The 20,693-nt window shown below is 31.3% G+C and overlaps 1 protein-coding gene across 1 annotated transcript in view; it reads left to right on the top strand.

Annotated features, from left to right (window-relative positions):
- LOC132735985 (cytochrome c oxidase assembly protein COX11, mitochondrial-like) overlaps window positions 1–18,624 on the top strand; it is a 34,898-nt gene extending 16,274 nt beyond the window's left edge. Inside the window, exon 6 of the mRNA XM_060723030.1 lies at window positions 18,328–18,624. Coding sequence (XP_060579013.1) covers window positions 18,328–18,507 — 180 coding nt within the window. The 3' untranslated portion in view covers window positions 18,508–18,624. The remainder of the gene's footprint in view (window positions 1–18,327) is intronic.
- Window positions 18,625–20,693: the final 2,069 nt, after the last annotated feature.

Consider the following 20,693-nt stretch of genomic DNA (forward strand, 5'->3'; position numbering starts at 1 on the left):
CACACAGGTGAATTTCTTGGGCTTTGGCTGAAATTTAACCATTTTATTTTTAGATAAAAAAAATCCCAAAAATTTTTTAAAAAGTTAGTATTATTTTGCCTGTGTAATTGTCTAGCAAAGGGTTTTTTTATCGAGGCTTACATATTTTTATGTTATATACTAGTTTTTTTTTTTTCGTTCAGTTGATATTCTCTTTTCAATGGAACAGGACGGAAATTTTTGGTGCAATTTTCGATTGGTTTTTTTTTTTAAAATGTTTCTTTTTTCATCTAAAATATCTTTTTGGGATTATCGAGTGTAGGCCTTTGATCATACAAGAAAAATTTTGGCTGTTTTTTATATCTGTTTTTATCTGACATGATTAAACATCTGCTGTTAGTTGACAAATTTTTTATGTTGTTATAAGTGGAGTTATTTGGGTGATTTAAGATGGTATTTATAAAGGGGAAAAATTGTCGTGTTTTTAGGTTTCCCCCCTTTAAAAATTATATTTTGTTATTGAAGGAAATACTTAATTTTGTTGAAATGTACATGTAAAAATTTCAAAAATTTTATGCCTGATAAGCCCATTTAATTTTATTTACAGACCTAATGAGCTGAGACTGCAACATTGATTGTTCATTGCATTTATATGATCTGAAAAAAAGAAAGTTGATAGTTTTCTAATGTTAAGAATATTTGTAAGAGTACACCATGAAAAACAATTGACTTACCGGGTAGTTCAGTACACATGAACAATGTGATAACTGCAAAGGAAATTAAGCAGGAAGATGACAAACGTTCAACTTTGTTGATGCCTTGATATCAATGATCTTTCCTTGTCAATATTGCTGTGATAACATTTTTAACAAAATTATGTATACAAATAGTTTTGTTTTAGTCTTGACAGTAAAATTAAATTGACAATATACTGCATGGTAATAACATGGTAATAACACAATTATTATCTCAGGATGGATTAATGATCAAATCTAAGATCCACTTACCTACACTTTAACTGTTTCAGTCTTTTAATTTTGTTACACTCATATCTTAAACTTGTCTAAAACAATTGAGAAATTTGAAATGAAACAAAAGCTGGAGCAGAAAATTGATGTAAAAGCCGTGTAGATTTAAAGGCACAAAATGCCTCAGATGTCCATATATTTTTAATTTTTAAGAAATGTCAAAAATGTGTTTAATAATGTTTAAATGATGGATTAAGAGCATGTTAGACTTTAACAACTGAAAAAAGTAGCTCTGAACATGCAGCCATGTGTTGAAAAGGTAGCAAAGTGTAAACAAAGTATTATTTACTTCCATACAATAAATAATTTCACTTTGCCAACAGAGCTAAAGAAGTAAAAGATAGTTTATGTGTGTAGCAAATGAGTATATTAAAAAGATACCAATAATAAACATTTTGTTGAGAGATGAAAATGATAGCATTTCTGAGGCCTAATGGGCCTTTAATAATTACTCTATAATCAGATGTACAATCTGTTCTGTATAATATTTTGCACTTCCTGTTTCTATCAGATCATCTTTATAGATTATTTTTAGCTTACCAGTTTTTGGAGAAAAGTCAGGCTTAATTATGATCATTGCCCTGTTGTTGTTGTTGTTGTTCGTGCAAAACTTAAATATATAGCCCATTAATTTTCTCAAACAATTTTTAAATTATCAACAACTTACTAATCATGGCAATACATGGGACATAATTCTAAAACCACAATTATAGGAGTAATGACCCTTTTTGATTTTTCGTCAAAACTGTCAGTTATGTACTATGAATGGTATAAACATGAAACTTGGAATTCATGGTAATCATGATAAAGAAAAGGGACATTGTTCTGCAAAAGCTATGCACCTTTTTAACAAGACTTTCTGTTTAAGTTGATGGTTTTTAAACACTTAATTATCATGACAAGGAATAGTTTTTAGACAAGGGGAGTTATCCTAAAAGTAATATTTAAGAGTTGTGCCCCTTTTTACTTGGAATCTTTTTGAATTTGTTAGTAACAGATGAGCGTTTAATCCATAAGTGGTGTTCTTGTTCGAATTCAAATGTAAAAGTAAAACATATTAATTTTTTTAAAGATTTTTTCTTGATTTGTTAATACAAATATGAATAGTCCCATTATGTAATTATAGCTTTGTACGAGGGGTTATCCAAAAATTCATGGACTTTCTTTGTTGCGTAAAATTTATTTGAGATATTAATTTGAAATTCTTACACTGCTTAGAAGAATTAATAACAAATAAACACAGAAAAATTCATGTGAATAGCTTCTTACATTACAACAATATTTAATTTTACATAAACACATGTCGGCGACAGCGGCGCACTCCAAACAATTATTGACGTCAACGTCATAATATTAACGTACAATTTGTGCTTCAACGTTACGCAGTCAATGACTGTTACTGCTTCTCAAAGTAATGTCCATTACTAATTTTTTTTATGCCACTTTAACACTAATGATCGTGAAATATTCTTTTCTCTGTTCGTCTGCTGATTTTTATCAAATGTTTCTGTAGGTGTCATTTCAAAATTGCAATAAAAATTTATGATTGTTTATGATCATGCGATTTTCTAATTATCGCGTGTCCGTCATTTTCCCGTTGTAAACAATAAAGGCGTCTGGCGTTTCTAGCGATATCAACAAAAATAAAGGTAAATGACGTCCATAATTTTAAAGAATTACTTAAATGACATCATAGAAGAAACATGCGATGTTCAGCGGGTTTTCTACGTTATTTTTTTACTTATGACTTACAGCGCTTTTCTACCGTGCGCCGGGTGACGTGTATGTGCTTATTTAAAAGCAATATAAAATCATTATTTATTGACACAATTAACGGTTCCTTTCAAAATGTGTTGATAATATTCTACAATGTATGCTGATAAATTTTCATTACAATACACGTTGACGTTCAAGAGATATTTAAAAAGTCCACGAATTTTTGGATAACCCCTCGTATATACAGTAGAACTTCTATGAGTTGAACTTGGATAAGTCAATTTTCTCGATGTGTTGAAGTAAAATGAAAGTCCCGATTTTTTCCCCTATATCATATTTTTTATATAAACCTATACATGAGTCGAAATTCTATGTGTTGAATTTTTTGATGTGTCGAAGTATTTATGAAAGTCGCTTCAACTTTGACTTACCGAAGTTCAACTGTAATTGTAAAAATTAACAATTTTATATTAAGATATTTTATTTTAAGTAATATTTACAAGTAATATAATTTAATAAGAATGTACCATTTAATTTAAGCTAGCATATCTAAGTGTCTATTTTAATTCATAATTATGTTTTTAATAAAAAAATTCAGAAAAAACAACTATGTCCCATGTAGGAGTGATTTAATGATCCTATTTCAACCTCCATTTAACAAACATAGAGGCAGCCATAATATGAAAATATTTACTGAAATTAATAGATTTAAATGATATACAATCCTCGGTCTGTTTGATCTGATTACAACTAAATATTAAGTTACATGTGTTTTATACCATGTACATTTAAAAGTAAATGAAGATTGACAAAGATGTTATGAAGGGTCTTGGAAATATAAAGTCAGTCATCACTAGCCCCTTGTTGCTGAGGGGTTGCCTTTAATGTAATAATGAGGCTCAGGAATTGCAGCCACTGTTTAATATTGTGTGATCATAAGAAGCGAATAAATGGGTTCAAATAACTGGAGTCTATGCATCTATTAGCTCCAGCAGGTGAGGTGGTATTGACCACTGGTGTTGCTTTGAAGTTTCTAACACAAGTAGTTAGCCAAAATCATATTTTCTGTTTCGGACCCATATGATGTATACCTTGATGGTGTGCCATGAAAACCAAAATAAACAAACAGGTCAGTCATCATTCCAGTATTTTCCATATTTGATACTGGAAATGTTTAAGATTAAATATTACTGCCACACTCTCAACATTTATCCTTGAAATATTTGCATTTTGATAACTGCATTGAAACATATTTTCCATATTTTTACTGGTGTCTTGCCAGACTATTTTTTTCTAAATTCAGCCAATACACAAAATTTAAAGGGAAGTCTTTCAAATTGTAATGTCAAATAAGAGAAAAATGTATATAATAAACAAAAATTTCAATAAATACAGGATTTTATTGAGTGGTAAGAAAATAAATATTTCATGAGTGGCCACTGAGTTGCCACTATTGAAATATAATAATTTTGATACCACAAAAAAACTTAAATATCCTCTTTTTATACTGAGACACACATAGCTATTTAAAATATTTGATAAAAACATATAGATTTTCATCAGCAGTTAGAGGTATCTAAGAGATTAGATATCTAATGATTATTTTGATAGTGCCAGGTGTAGGTCTTGTTAGAGAGCTCAAATAAATTCTGTAATCAAAAAACATCTTTTTAACATTACACAAATTGATTTATGTTTTTCATGTTGTTTGGAATATGCTCAAGCTGGTAAAATTAAATAGATAGTTTACAAATATAGAAACTTCAACAGAAATGGTGATGTACGTTATTGGTAAATTAAGGATTCAATTAGAGATATGGATATGATAGACAATTTGACAAGTTGAAATAAAGTTCATAGTCTGATAATAATACCCTTATATGGTAATATTTAGAATGCATTCTGCCACACCCAATAATGGCAGTCAATTAAGTCTTTATAATAACCTCCCTTTCCTCCACTGTAAAGTTTGAAACTTTCCATTCGCAAGTTCTAGATTGGTCTGTATAATGGAAGGTCTGTAATTACACTGATAGTATTTAATATCAGACACAAGTTAAATGTTAATACTGCACATCAAAGACCCGCAAAATGATGTGAACAGTCACAGGTAATGTACAAAATCAGCAAATTGCTCCCTGCAGTTGAATATCCGAAGCAGTAATCAAATCTTTTTTTGGTATTTTTTTTTTGTATGTGCTGCTTGTTTAATAAATGAAGACGAAAACAAACTTGAGAACAAAAGTGTGTTCCGATGCCCGGAATCGAACCCGGGCCACCTGGGTCTACAACTTAATGCATAAATTCGCACAAAGTTATGCCATGCCAGAAATTCTGAATACATGTACTCAGACAATGTTTGTCTGTTTTGACAAAGATTGAAAGGTCTGCTCCAAGCAAAAAAAATTGGGTAACAAATTAAAAGGACTTAAAATAAATTGAAGACAAAAACAGAGGTAGAGAAATAAACTAGTTTTTATTGAACTTTTAAACGTATTTTTGTTGTTATAAAATTATTTGTATGAATAAAATAATAAAGAATGAAATGTTTTGTAATGAAATATTACACGTTTGTTGGTAAATATGGTAAATACCCAAATAGTATATACGGTAAAGGGTCAACTCGGCCCTATACCAACTTGGCACGGGTCAACTCGGCACTGGTCAACTCGGCCCTCTATTAAAAACCTATATTAGGATATAGATTGTTTAGTTAATAAAAATTTGAGGAGTAAATTACTATCAAAGTTCTCAGAAGTACGATCACTAACACTCAGAAATTAAAAAAGTTGGCAGTGTACATGTACCACAGATCTATGTACAATTAAGCTCCATGCATGTACGTATTGTTTGAAGTTATCTTTGTTAAGAAGAGATATCAAGACTATATATGTTAAATATTGATCCATAAATAAAGTTTTTATAGATTCAATTTTTATGACAATAAATGTTGTTTTTAACACTGTTTGTTCTTTAATATGTCACCAATTACATTACTGCTGGAACAGTCATTTTTGTATACATGTATTTGGTGTACATTGTGTTCGGATAAATTCAAACTTTGATGAATAATGCTGCATTCCTACAGCTTGACACACTAGAGTAGCTTAAGAAATCAAATCAATTAAATAATCTTTTTATTCCATTTCACACAAGTACAAGAGAACAATAATCTTAGGAATTACATATTTGGAAGGAAATGTACTGAAAGTTTATGGTAGCCATATTACTGTTATATAAAATGACCGTCATCTGGCTTGATTATCTCACGTCATCTGGCTTGATTATCTCAGGTGAATAAAGCAAGTTTCATGGTTATAAGCAAAATGTCATTGTTTCCCTGATAAGGTAACTGTAGATTATATATTTCTATACTGTCTGTTTCCATGGTAAACTTTGCAGTCTGTGAATAGATTTATAAAGATATTTCTGCTGTATATGCTTGAATGTTTTGTATGGACAGATAATATAAGGATAAATTAGATCTTTATCAGGAGCTCTCAGAATCTCCTGGCACTCACTGAGGTCAAAAATCCTAAAAACATAAAATTTAAAATTCTTGTATAAATCAAGTGATGCCCTTAAAAATGGAAAAATATGCAAAAGATGATAAAGAGGTATCATTGCAACGCTTTTTAATTTTTGGTCACTTTGCACAATAAAAATAATTATTCTAGAAAAACAGAGTAAGGGAACGATCTGAAATGTTGCACACATGTTATCAATATAGACCTACATTAAATAGTACACAAGTTTCAAAAAGAATATTTCCGTGGAGTTCCTTATATATTTACCATAAAATTTTTAATGTTTCAAAATTGAAATTTCAGGTTCAACATGAATACATTAAATTTGTTCATCTGAAATATGTAGACAGTAATACTTTATTAGATGCTACAGAAGTTTCTGTATTGATCTGTATGAAAACACCAGCAGCTATTTTAAGAGATTTTGTCTTCTACTTTGCAGTTAATTGACATTACGCCAGAGAAGGGATCGCTCCGCCCACTGATTCACGTGACCTGGTCAGTAAGAACCTTAGACAAAATACGGTACCGATGTATTCGCAAAACGGTTATGCCACTAATGTTACCAATGAATTTACCTTATAAAATTTTTGTTTATATAAAATTTTGATGTTTTTAATCGTTTTATTGAATAGTAGATATATTATTCAATGTATAAATGTAGTTTAAAAAAGTAAAAAAAATAATATTATCTGCATTAGTTTAAACATATTCATTTCAATGTTTACGTATATTACATTTTACATGTATATGTATATAATTGTTACATGAAATTGAAAGGGAGTAGAATGAAAGAAAACTTATAAAGTTCCTCTCCCTAGATAACAAATGATATTTACAAAAACATATATGACAGGATAGAATATTGCAAGATTTTGTTTAAACATAAACAATGATAGAAAAAATATCCGCACTCAGGTATTAAACGCAATGATCGGGTTATTTCTTGTTGACTTCAATGAAAATTTAAAACTGACAAAATATCATTATATCTTACAAATTCAAAGAATTCAAATATGTAGAAAAGTATATTATTATGTTATGATCGTTTTATTTTGAAATTGAAGTAGCGAAACATAAACAGTAAAGTTTATTTGGTGACAAAAAATAATTATGTCTCCCCCACCGCGGGGGGAGACATATTGTTTTTGCCCTGTCCGTCCGTCAGTCCGTCCGTCCGTCAGTCCGTCAGTCCGTCCGTCCATTCTTCGTTTCTGGACGATAACTAGAGTTCCTTTTGACCTACAGCTCTCAAACTTCATAGGATGAATGGTCTTATTGAGCAGATGATCCCTATTGTTTTTGGGGTCAGTAGTTCAAAGGTCAAGGTCACAGTGACTGTTGGTCAATTTCTCGTTTCCGGATGATAACTAGAGTTCCTTTTGACCTACAGCCCTCAAACTTCATAGGATGATTGGTCTTATAGAGCTGATGATCCCTATTGTTTTTGGGGTCAGTAGGTCAAAGGTCAAGGTCACACTGACCGTTTGTCAATTTCTCGTTTCCGGATGATAACTAGAGTTCCTTTAGACCTACAGACCTCAAACTTCATAGGATGATTGGTCTTATTGAGCAGATGATCCCTATTGTTTTTGGGGTCAGTAGTTCAAAGGTCAAGGTCACAGTGACCGTTGGTCAATTTCTCGTTTCCGGATGATAACTAGAGTTCCTTTTGACCTACAGCCCTCAAACTTCATAGGATGATTGGTCTTATAGAGCAGATGATCCCTATTGTTTTTGGGATCAGTAGGTCAAAGGTCAAGGTCACAGTGACCGTTGGTCAATTTCTCATTTCCGGATGATAACTAGAGTTCCTTTTGACCTACAACCCTCAAACTGGGGGGAGACATATTGTTTTTGCCCTGTCCGTCCGTCAGTCCGTCCGTCCGTCAGTCCGTCCGTCCATTCTTCGTTTCCGGGGGAGACATGCGCTTTTTTACAAAAGCATCCTCTAGTTTTAAAATGATTTTCGGGTTTTATGTGTGAAATTTAGTTTAGATTATACATTAATTTCTTTAAAATTGATTCAGAAAATTGCATGATCTTGCTTACTTTTATGTCAGATATGTGATTATGTATTGTTAACATATATTTGATATAATTCACGACAAAACACAACGTTATTCTCTTTAAAGTAAGCTTCACATACTTGTTATCTGATCAGACATTATTTATTGGTATTAGTTTCGTATTATACAGATCTATTTAAATATTTAATGTTAATTTATTGAACTTTAATAGAAATTTTCAGGTAAGAAAATTTCACCCAAATTTTTATTGTATTTACTCATTATATTTGGATTTTTTATGTCTTCAATGCGTTTTTATTGACGCTTTATACGTTGTAAACGAAATTCTTCTGGATATTTTTGGACCTTATAATACGTAATGTGATTATGAATTATTATTAGAATGGAAATAAAAGGGTTTGTTTAAACATTTTCATTTTTCAATGCATTGTGTTATAGCCAGGATAAATATTTCGTACTTATTATTTCCATATGTATGAAATTATTGACATTTTGTATAATAAACTAACTTTTGTGATCAGTCAATTATGTCAGTATATTTGGTAACATAATATTAATGAATACGAATACGAATATTAATGAATATATTGATAAAAAAGCTTTAAATTGACAAAAGATTAAAATAATTTCAATCTAAATTACTTCTGCACCATTGTCCTAGACAAGTAGCTTGTCTAAGGAAAATGGCGGACTTCGCAGGTATCTTAGCGTGGAACTGATAACGATCGCTGATTGGCTTATCTCTGTGATCCCTGCCTGTTTGATTGACAGGCGGCGTAATGTCAATTGGTCTTGTATATGTATACATTTATTGCCCCAGGTTAACTTTTAAATTTTTCAAAATGTTGCATGTACATGAAAAAAGAAGTGAAGTGCCTGTGATAATAACCCATTGTAGCAGTCATAACTATTACAGCCTCACCATGTTCAGTTTGCATCTTGTCCAAGTCTGTGCTCTGAATAATCTGTAATATAAAACCATAAGAAATTAATTGAAATTATATTGAATGTAATGAAATACAGCTAATTGATTTTGGACCAGATAAAATGTCGTACTTTTGAGTAATGGTATTTATCATTTTCCATTGAAAACATATGCATATGTACATGTACTGTAACCCAATTTATATTCGCGAATACAAATTTTCGCGTTTTGCCGAGGTCGGACATATTTGCGAATATTAATTTCCGCGTTTTCTTGATTTCCGAAAAAAAAAAACCCTCAGAATGCAGGGATGTTTCAGCATCGTTTTTGCCTGATCATGATCTGGAAAGCAAACCAGAAAAGAATAAAATGATTACAAGGTAAATTAATTTCAACATCTTATTTTCAAAACATATTTATATTTTGTACCCACAGTTTATCTTGAAAAGTCTTTAAGAAATTCAATTTAAGCGTTTCATAATAAAATACCTTCTCCAATCAGGAATCGAACCCACGCCGAGAAAATTATGTTATATGAGTCCGCGAGCTATACAGGCTGTTTAGTTTGATGGGTAAAAATCAATAGTAGTATGAAACCATCTTGTATTTCACTGTTTGTAATTATGTACACCCAATACTCTTTTGTGATGCCTGATAGGTTTATACCACCTTTGTCTTAACAATTCACTCAAAAATTATTTTATAGGATCCAAAAAACAATAGCCGTTTGTGATGCTTGATAGTTTTCCCACTTTTGTCAAACGATTTCTTCAAACATTTATTTTATAGGGTCCAAACAGGTCGAGGTCACTAGACTTGAGGACAAATTTAAAGGCAAATTACTGCACTTCTCACCTGTACTAAAAGCGGTATTCTACTGCCTCTACAACTTTTGTACCAGGAGAAAACAGAGACCTGCCACCCAGAAAATTCGAATATATCCGGTCAAGTAGCTTTGCATGAACAACGTCTAAAATAAAAATTTCTCTCCAATTTATTCGCGAAATCGTGCGGACTTATTCGCGCAAACAAATATTCGCGCTTCGTGGCCATCCGCGAATAAAGCGAATATTAATTGGTCGCGAATATTCGTTGGGTTACAGTATTTGATAATTTGCATGTTCATGCATTGCTAAAATTGAAAAATTGTCTCTTATAATATGCATGTTTATAGAAATCATAAATGTTATGTTAGAGTTCTTAATTAATACATGATTACAAAGTTAGCTTTATAGTTTGTAGTTGAAGACTTGAAGTAAAGTTCAGGAGTCTGTAAATGATATCCTAGTATGGCAACATGTTCACACATTTTGTCACACCCTATTATAGTCAGATAATCACTGGAATATTATAATGCTGCTGCAGGCTGGGGCATAGCTTTCTATAGACCTTGTAGGCCACAGTTTCAACTTTTTCTAGAAAACATTCCAAAATGAAAAACAAAATCAGAAAATGAGAGTGTGTGGTGAAATGTTGTTGTGTATTCTTAGACAATTATAAGTATACAAAATAATGTTAAATTACATGTATAAGCAAAATCTGATGTCAACCTGCAATTTAAAAAAATCTACATACAGGCCATTAAACAAAGTCATAGTCAAAAATATGAGGGTTTCAGGGTTATTATCATAAAGAGTATTAAAATGCTACCAGCCAAAACTGCAAATTTTTGCAACCAGTATGTATAGAGCCTGGGTCAGTCTGTATGGTGCTTAGTAACAATAAAAATTCCTTTAACTCCTAATGAACTGTTCCAAATTGAAAGTTGGACAAGTCAATTACATAATTACAGGGGAGTGAGGATTAAAAAAGTGTATATATAGATAATGACAATTGTAACACAGATTGTCTGGCATATAATTGATATAGAGACATAATGTTTCCTTGTACCCTCTTAAAAAATTATAGATTGAATTAAATCTGAATTTTTGCCAACAAATTGTCTGAAATACTGCTGAAATGAATTCTGAAAAATATAAAAACGTGTCTGATGTAGAAATTCAGTCATGTTATATAGTACCAAATCATGTCTGAAGTACTATTTTAGGTTGTTTCAGACTTGAAATTAGTTACCGCACTTTATTATATTTCCTTATAGAACTTTTAATGTATAGAAAGTGCTCAAAATATATATAGAAAATCTAGTTGTTATGAAAACAATTTTGTTTCCATGGTAAAGATTCTCGGTATTCTTTTCAAATGAATAAAAAGATAAATAAATATATAAGATTTACTGTATTATGAAATGACTACCTACACAATGATATAAGAAATAACAATTGAATTATATAACAATGAAATGTCAAAAAATATGATTTTGCTACATGGATCTTGATATAAAAAAGTTCATTTAAACACAGTCAAGAATCAAAATTAAAAACAGAAACTGTTATGAATATTTCATAATTTCCTTGTTTAAAGAATGTGACTAAGTACGTTATATTTCATCTTTATCTTATAATGTATGCCAGTTTTATTTTAAAGCGCATTAAAATGATTGTTTTGTATAATGAAAAGTTGTGAATTAAGCAAAAATAAAAAATTTACTTTAAACATAATTATTTTGCTGTGCAGTTTTTGTACTTTTAAAAAAAGTTCATATGACATTTATCATCATTATACTTTATATATTTCATACCAACAGAGTGTTGTCTTGATCATATAAAATACATGAATCATTACAGAGCCTTAAATCAAATAGTGCAAGGGATGCTCAATGTAAAACATGTACATTTTATCTTGTTTGTTTGACTAATGGTAGAAAATGGGAGAAAAAAAAAGATAGGAAAAGAAACCGAAGTTTGTCAGTTGTTACAAACTTAAGAATTAAAGTGAAGGTTTTGTTACTTAAGTAGCAAATACAATTATTATTAAGTAATTAATTTGTAATTTAACATGATGATTTATTTAGTTTACATTAAAGTTTGTTACAAAACAAGCAGGTAGTGTGTGGGTCTGTTTGTGTGTGTCTATATTTGATTGTTACAAGAACAGCTGATTCATTTTTCAATTGCTAAAATACAAATGAATGTCTGTGATATTATGTTTAACTATTTAGATACCCAGTGGTTAAGTTGTTTCTTGGCTGATGTATATCATATGTAAAATCACTATTTATATTGCTGTTGATAAAGAGTGTTGGTGTGAAACCGTGAAAGAATTCATTGTCCAACTCAAATTTTTAATATTATTATACCACCCAAAACGAAGTTTTATACCCCCAAAAACGAAGTTTGGGGGGGTATATAGGAGTCACCCGGTGGTCGGTCGGTTGGTCGGTCGGTCGGTCGGTCGGTCCAGACGTCCGTTGCATTTTCCTTGTCCGGAGCATAACTTGAAAACTAATGGTTGGAATTCAATATAACTACATACAATGGTCAAGCACATTGAGAGGAAGTGCAGTGCACAAGAACCATAACTCTATTTTGACTAATTACAGAGTTATTGCCCTTTGTAACTTTTCCTTGTCCGGGGCATAACTTGAAAACTACTGGTTGGAATTCAAAACAACTTCATACAATTGTCAAACACAATAAGAACCATAACTCTATCTAAAGTAAATACAGAGTTATTGCCCTTTGTTGCTTTTCCATTGCCTTCTTTTTTTTGTCCGGACCATAACTTGAAGACTAATGGTTGGAATTCAATATAACTACATACAATGGTCAAGCACATTGAGAGGAAGTGCAGTGCATAAGAACCATAACTCTATCTAAAGTAATTACAGAGTTATTGCCCTTTATTACTTTTCCATTGCTTTCTTTTGTCCGGACCATAACTTGAAGACTAATTGTTGGAATTCATTATAACTTCATACAATGGTCCAGCACATTGAGAAGAGGGTGCAGTGCACAAGAACCATAACTCCATCTTGACTTATTACAGAGTTACTGCCCTTTGTTTCTTTTCCTTGTCCAGAGCATGACTTTAAAACTACTGGTTGGAATTCAAAACAACTTCATACAATGGTCAAGCACAATAAGGGGAAGTGCAGTGCACAAGAACCATAACTCCATCTTGACTAATTACAGAGTTATTGCCCTTTGTTACTTTTCCATTGCTTTCTTTTGTCCGGACCATAACTTGAAGACTTATTGTTGGAATTCATTATAACTTCATACAATGGTCAAGCACATTGAGAGGAAGTGCAGTGCATAAGAACCATAACTCCATCTTGACTAATTACAGAGTTACTGCCCTTTGTTACTTTTCCTTGTCCAGAGCATGACTTGAAAACTACTGGTTGGAATTCAAAACAACTTCATACAATGGTCAAGCACAATAAGGGGAAGTGCAGTGCACAAGAACCATAACTCCATCTTGACTAATTACAGAGTTATTACCCTTTGTTACTTTTCCTTGTCCAGAGCATAACTTGAAAACTACTGTTTGGAATTCAATATAACTTCATACAGTTGTCAAGGACATTAAAAGGAAGTGCAGTGCACAAGAGCCATAACTCCATTTTGACAAAAATACAGAGTTACTGCCCTTTGATACTTTTCCTTGTCCGGAGCATAACTTAAAACGTACTGGTTGGAATTCAAAACAACTTCATACAATGGTCAAGCACAATAAGAGGAAGTGCAGTGCACAAGAACTATAACTCTATCTTCAGTATTTATAGAGTTATTGCCCTTTGTTCTTTTTCTTTGTCTTTCTGGACTTATTACAGAGTAATTCAATTAAACTTCATCAATGGCCAACCACATTGAAAGGAAATGCAACATACATGAACCACAATTATCTTTAATTGCCCACAACCATAACTCTATGTTTCAATTCTTTTACAAGGTATTCTGTTACTAGTAACATCCTCATTTCCGAAGCAGAATTGTGGGGGTATTAATCACATTTAGTGATAGTTCTAGTTTGGACTTTGTTTTTACCTCAACACTCATCTTAAGGGAAAAGAGTCAACTCGGCCCTATACCAACTCGGCACGGGTCAACTCGGCACGGGTCAACTCGGCCCACTTTACAAAAATATATAGGCCTATAACGTATTTACTTTGCTTTGCATGTTGTTAAGGTAAATGAATAATAAGAAATATCTTAAATTATTATTATTAAATAATTATACATTGTACCTCTGCTGAAATAAAGTATATTTAGAAAAAAAAGTTATTTATTTGTCTTGCAGATTCGATAAAATTAATATAGACACAGGCACGATTATCGAACCTGGGAAGAAAAAATATGAACAGATTGATAAAATAACTTCATATTTTTTCTTCCCAGGTCCGATACTTGTGCCTGTGAATATAGATATAATAAAAATGTGTTTCCTTAGATGCATTTTGTTTGTAAAGTAATTTTCAAGAAAATATTAACAAAAACATGTTTACTCAATAGCATAAGCTCCTAATTAATTGCAGGTGGTCACTAATCAAATTTGAATGAATGAGTCAATCATAATTATCACCTAATTAATCGGTATCTTTAACATACACATTGATTGATTACTGTATTCCTAGAAATGTTCGCGGATACAATATTTCGCGTTTTTCACAACGTCGGCATTTTCGCGGAGACAAACTTTCGCGGATATGTACTAACCGCGAATTCCGCGAATGTTAAGTTGCTACGGCCTAAATTACAGTTTTTGGAGGTTACGTTTTTGATGCATGACCTTGCCTGGTGGGTGCTTTAATTATTTTATTTCAAGTCACCCCTAAAGCGCAACGTTACTCGATACATTTTCATCTATTGACTACTCGAACATGGACGGTTGTTCCGTCAACACTTTCATATTTCCTTACCTTTTTCATTATGTTATTAAGTAAGATTTAGTCAGACCAGTTACCTTTTATTCTCATTTGAATAATAACTGACTCTATCTCCAAAATGTAGATACGTATTTTTTTACACATTATCGGACTGTACATCGCTTTCATTTAACAACATAACAGCTATTTATCAATGTAGCACTTGATCGCTATTGTACTTTTAACAAAGGATTACACCTACTCCAAGCAAATGAAATCCAAGTCATTCAATGTTTGCAAACTGTAAATGCGTTTGTCAACGCCGTGACTAGCAAATAACGTCAATAAGCATGTTAATTACTAATAATTGATTTTTTTTTTTCAACGTGAAAACTAGTATCAATAACATACATAAATAATTCTTTACACATTTCTCTAAAACCTGTGTTTATATGTTGTTTTGTGTAAGTAGATTATAATAAATATTCTGCATTTTTTATGTTATATTTGGTTGAAGCTAGAAATGTTCGCGGATTTTTTATAAGTGACATATTCGCGGCTATAAAGATTCGCGGAATCATGCCTACCGCGAAAACCGCTAACTTAAAATGCGCGAAATCTTTTCTAGGAATACAGTATAATAGCCCGTGACAATAGGAGTCCTTTGATGTCCTTTGCCCATTTTTAAAAGTGGGCCGAGTTGACCCGTGCCGAGTTGGAATAGGGCCGAGCTGACTCGGGGGCCGAGTATGTTTTAGGGCCGAGCTGACCCGGATTCATCTTAAGTTGGTGTTAAACTTAATAAGTGATACTTACAGGCAACCAGTGTAAAGACTTCAACATCTCACCAAAGTGATCAAGGTTCAGGATGAGCTAAATCACATTGCAGTCTTCCATTGTCTGTCATCTATTGTTTTACATTTTTGTGTAGCATCCTCGTGACCATGTTACTGTACTTTGCTGATATTATAGTACAGCCCATTTTGATGTTAGTAGAGGAAAACTAAGAAAAATGTCATAAATTATCATTTCATTAACAAATGAATGGAACACCACACTTCATCTGTAGTAGGTTCTCTATAAAGTTTGTTAAAAAAGCATCAGTTACCCTCATTATTAATGCTCATTATTTCCTATAAAATTGCCCCCCTCTTATTTCCTACTACTAAACTATGTAATTGTGTTTTGTGATGTGTTTATATAAGATGTTGTCACATTGTGAGGAGTGTCAGTTGATGTGATACAGGAAATTTAGAGACATTTGGAAGCTTATAGGGAAATGGTTAAGGACAGAAAGATCATTCTGATTAAAGTTTGTGCATATCAAATAACTGACATGAGGAAATAGAAACATTTATAATAATTGCTTCCTCTTTTAATTGTTAATTAATTGCGTATTCTACTTCAGTTGATTAGATTTCCTTATTCACAGTCACAGTAGCTGTCAGCCCACTCTAATTTCTCGCTGTATATAGACTATAGTTAATTAATCACAACTAATGGTAAATTCTGGACACCACTGTTTAAGCACAAAAGACAAAATGTTAACCTTAAAACTTAAATTTTAAGTACATGTTCTTATAAACAACTGTAAAAGTCATCAGAAAGGATACTGCATGTACACAATGACAATAAATACACTTTAATATAACTAGAAAGACAATGTTTGACATGAAATGGAGCACATCAAAATTTTCAACTGCTATATATTCTAGACTACAATGGGCCAAGTCTGAATCTGTACTGGAATGACAGCATGAGAGGTGATATCCTATGGTTTCCTGTCTGTATCATGAATTCTTTGAATGACTCAGTTTGCCCTGAGCACCTGTGTTGATCCCCCAGCACCTGTGTTGGAGAAATGATTAATAAAAGTTCTATAACATAATCTAGGAAAGTTCAGTATTTAAAATGTATAATATTGCCAATACTTTTATTTATATGCTTTCTTTGGCATCAAACTGAAAGCAATTATTTCACATATCAAAAGAATAAAAGTGCTTCTTTGTTTATTATAAGACTAACACCTCAGTGTTTTTGAAGTGAAAAATAATGATATTAAGTTTTGATCATTTTTATAACCTTTTTCACATATTTTATAAGTATAGCTGTGTGTGATACTAAAAGATGAGTGCTTTGTCTTGAAATTTTGCTCAGTTTGTAGTAAACCATGTAGTATTTATCTATATTATACTTTGAATTGATATGTCAGGGTATATAAAGATAAGATCAGTGAGTAAATCATTGTAGAGAAATTGCTCAGTAAAACTGTAGAATCAGCCTATACTTTATCTAGGTAGGTAATTAACATAGACCATTAATAAAACAAGATATTGATAGTCATTCAATCATACATTGTCTAGTATTCAGCATAATTAAAGATCAAAGTTATTGGTTTATCTTGAGTATAGATAAGAAATTGGGCAAGTTGAATAATGTATGATTGTATTCCCCTGTAGACCAGTCTATACACTAACCTATTGATTCTTCAAACATTGTTACACTGCTTACACTGATGGAATGTCTGTCTGTAGAGATACTGGCATCTTTACTAATGTTTGGTGTTAAGGTGTCCATCCATTAATACAATTGTATTACCTTGTATAGTACTGTTATCTTCTTAATACCCAATGCTGCTCATTAACTTTGAATTAATGATTTAAACAGTCAAAATTTGAAAGATCTTCTCAGTGGTTAATAGAAATACTTAAGTGTTTTTAATTAACATGTAAATTTAAAAGTACTGTAAACTCTGCTGAAGTCAAAGGGGTTAATTCAGATTAATGTTACATTTAATGTAGAAGAGTGTAGAGTTAATATAATCTTTTGTTGTTAATTCTATATTTATTCCTTATAATGCATTAGCCATTATAATGCCAGACCCAACTCCTTGCATCTGCTCACAATCAAATGTTGTAATAGCCCAAATGTCTTAAATATGTTCTACACAGGGATTTATAATTTATAATCATTTTCATTTTGACCTATTAAAGTTAATCATTTAGAGACCCATATGATAAGTATATTTTATTTTTCATCATGTAAATTTTGATAGGTTTCATTTTCATGGTAAATTAGTCAGAAATATTTTTTTATAACATAAAGTGCTTTATTTGCCCATCATTTCTTTAACAAGTGTGTGTATATTTAATTACATGTGTATTATATATTGCATTAAAAGGTTTTAGTTTATATAGTAAGATATTTTTAAGTGTAATGATTTACAAGAGCCTTGTAGAAATGTTGGCCTTGTATTTAAGATTCTTTGTCTTGACTTTCATTTTGTTTGGGTGAAGAATTTCTTTGTCTCCCCTGAGTTCAGCTACTCCCTATCAGCACCAAAATGGTAATGTAAAAGCTATGTTTTATGTTATAATTTTTAAATGAAATAACAAACTACACATATATATTTCAGGTTGACATGCCTGTGTTTTTCTACATAGATCCAGAGTATGATGAGGACCCAGAACTGGAGTTTGAGGACAATATCACATTATCTTATACATTCTTTGAGGCTAAAGACGGATTTAATCTTCCACTACCAGGATTCCTTCAACCTCAACTTCAACCTCAAACTACAAAAGAGACAGCCTGAAATCTCACACTGTCAGTCTATTGTTATAACTGTGATCAATATCCTCCTCACTGTTCAGCATGTAATTCTATCTAGGATTAAGGATTATGGCTATTTGCGAAATAATAATATTTTAAATTAAAAAAAAACACAAATGAAAAAAAAAAAAAAAAGAAAAAAAAAAAAAAATGAATGAACTTCTTGAATTGGTTGTTATGAGATGAAATGCTGCACTGAATCATGTTTTTAATGTTTAATTTACCTGTGATGCAGGAAGTGATAAAAAAGAATGTCTCAAGATACACAAACAAACATTAAAAAAAAATCTGAAGTTGCAGAGTATGAGAATAAGCAAATATTGTCAACAGTCTTTATTACATTATGCCCAGTATCCATTGTTGTAGGAGTTCAAAGTTAAAAATTTGTATTTATTATTAATCAAAGCCTTTTAGTTTGTTTATATTGGTTTTATTTTGATTCTTGTCATATTTTTCCAGTACAGGAGTTTTAGGGCATTTGATATTGAAGCCAAAAATTGTAGATGTTATGTAGATAAATGTTCCATTGTTTTATTTATGCAATAAAAGCTCTAGAAAAAGAAAGGATGATGGTCATTTTGAAGTTTGCTTTTCATTAAAGAAATTTGATGTAATATGATCTCACAAGATCAAATAAAGATGTTAAGATGTTACATGTATATGTTTGTATAAAGCCATCTGTTAAAATAAATCTATCTGGTTTTTTTCCACTTTTTATTTTGTTGATCTTTTATATCATTTAAAGTACCCCACAGGGTATAGATTGTCTACTAGAATAAGAACATGTGTCTGTATTTATTTTTATTATATGTGTGATCAATTCAACCATTGTTAGCAACTTAGCAAGATCAGATAGCTACATTTGTTAGCTCACCTGTGCACATCATGCCCGTGAGTTGTAGTGTGTTGTCAGGACTGCTGAACAAAATGACCATCAGAACTAAAAGTAAATATAAACCTTTAAATGACATCTTCATCTAAACAGCTGGGTAGATTTTGATGATTGTTTACAAAACTTGTTCAAAATGTTCTAGTCTGCTAAATAAGATGCCCACTTGAGCTAAAAATAGAAAACCTGAAACTCAAACAATAGGGGACATCATGACGAAACTTTTCAGGAATGGTCAGATTTATTAAGACGATCTTTAACAAAAAAAATGGCTTGAATTTTTCTGGTTTGTTGCACAAGAGATGGCCACCAGACTTAAGAATAGAAATGATTTTTTAAAGACATCTTGCCAATGCTGCAGGTTTTGATGAAACTTTACAGAAATGATCATTTGGTGATCTTAAAAAAAAATATTTTTCTGATCTGCTTACCAAGAGTTAAAGATAGAAATAAGCTTTAAACCACATTTCCTAATAACCAAAGTTTGATCTAGTTCATTAGGAATTTGTTATTCTTGGGTGGCTTCTTTACAACAATTGCTAAAATCATTAAACTGCACAACAAAATGGATAACTTTGCATGAGTTTAATATCAAAATGATACCTAAATGACATCTCAAATACTTGGCAGATTTGTTTAAAACTTTGCAGGAATGGCCTAATGATGTAATCTTTTACATGTAAACTTTATGTTCAGGTGAGACCTAAAGGGTCATCATGGATCTCTTGATTTGACAGACATACCAAAAGCAATTAAATTTGAGGAGTCATTAAAGCAATTAATATTGTTAAAATATAAAAGTTACAGCTAGTCAAGGTCAAGGATTCAAAAGTGAATCTTGATATATATATATCTAATACTTGACTATCCAAACACATACTTAGTCTAGGTTGAAGGTTTATCTTGTAATCATGATAATTAATTAGTATTATCTTTAATTATTTAATGTGAAGAAGTTATTAGTTAAGGAGCCACTAACATCATACTATATTTTCCGGATGCTAGAATTCGTATAAGTGGTTCTGTATTGACAGGAACATTTATACATTTGCATAATTTAGAGCTATATAAGCACTTTGTACTGTGTCGCAAAACTATTTCAAGTGTTTACTTGAATGTCAAGTGTACCATATCAGTAATAATACAAAGATTTGCTTGTTACAAAGTTATCAGTATTGCTTCACACTTGCAACATGTGAATGTACATGTAACAAACATGCCAGTAACAAATATATGAAGAGATTTTGTTTTAACAAAAGTTGATATATACATTTTAAATA

Source organism: Ruditapes philippinarum, unplaced genomic scaffold, assembly GCF_026571515.1.
Source record: "Ruditapes philippinarum isolate M1 unplaced genomic scaffold, ASM2657151v2 ctg1381_1_1_1_1, whole genome shotgun sequence".
Classification (NCBI taxonomy): Eukaryota; Metazoa; Mollusca; class Bivalvia; order Venerida; family Veneridae; genus Ruditapes; species Ruditapes philippinarum.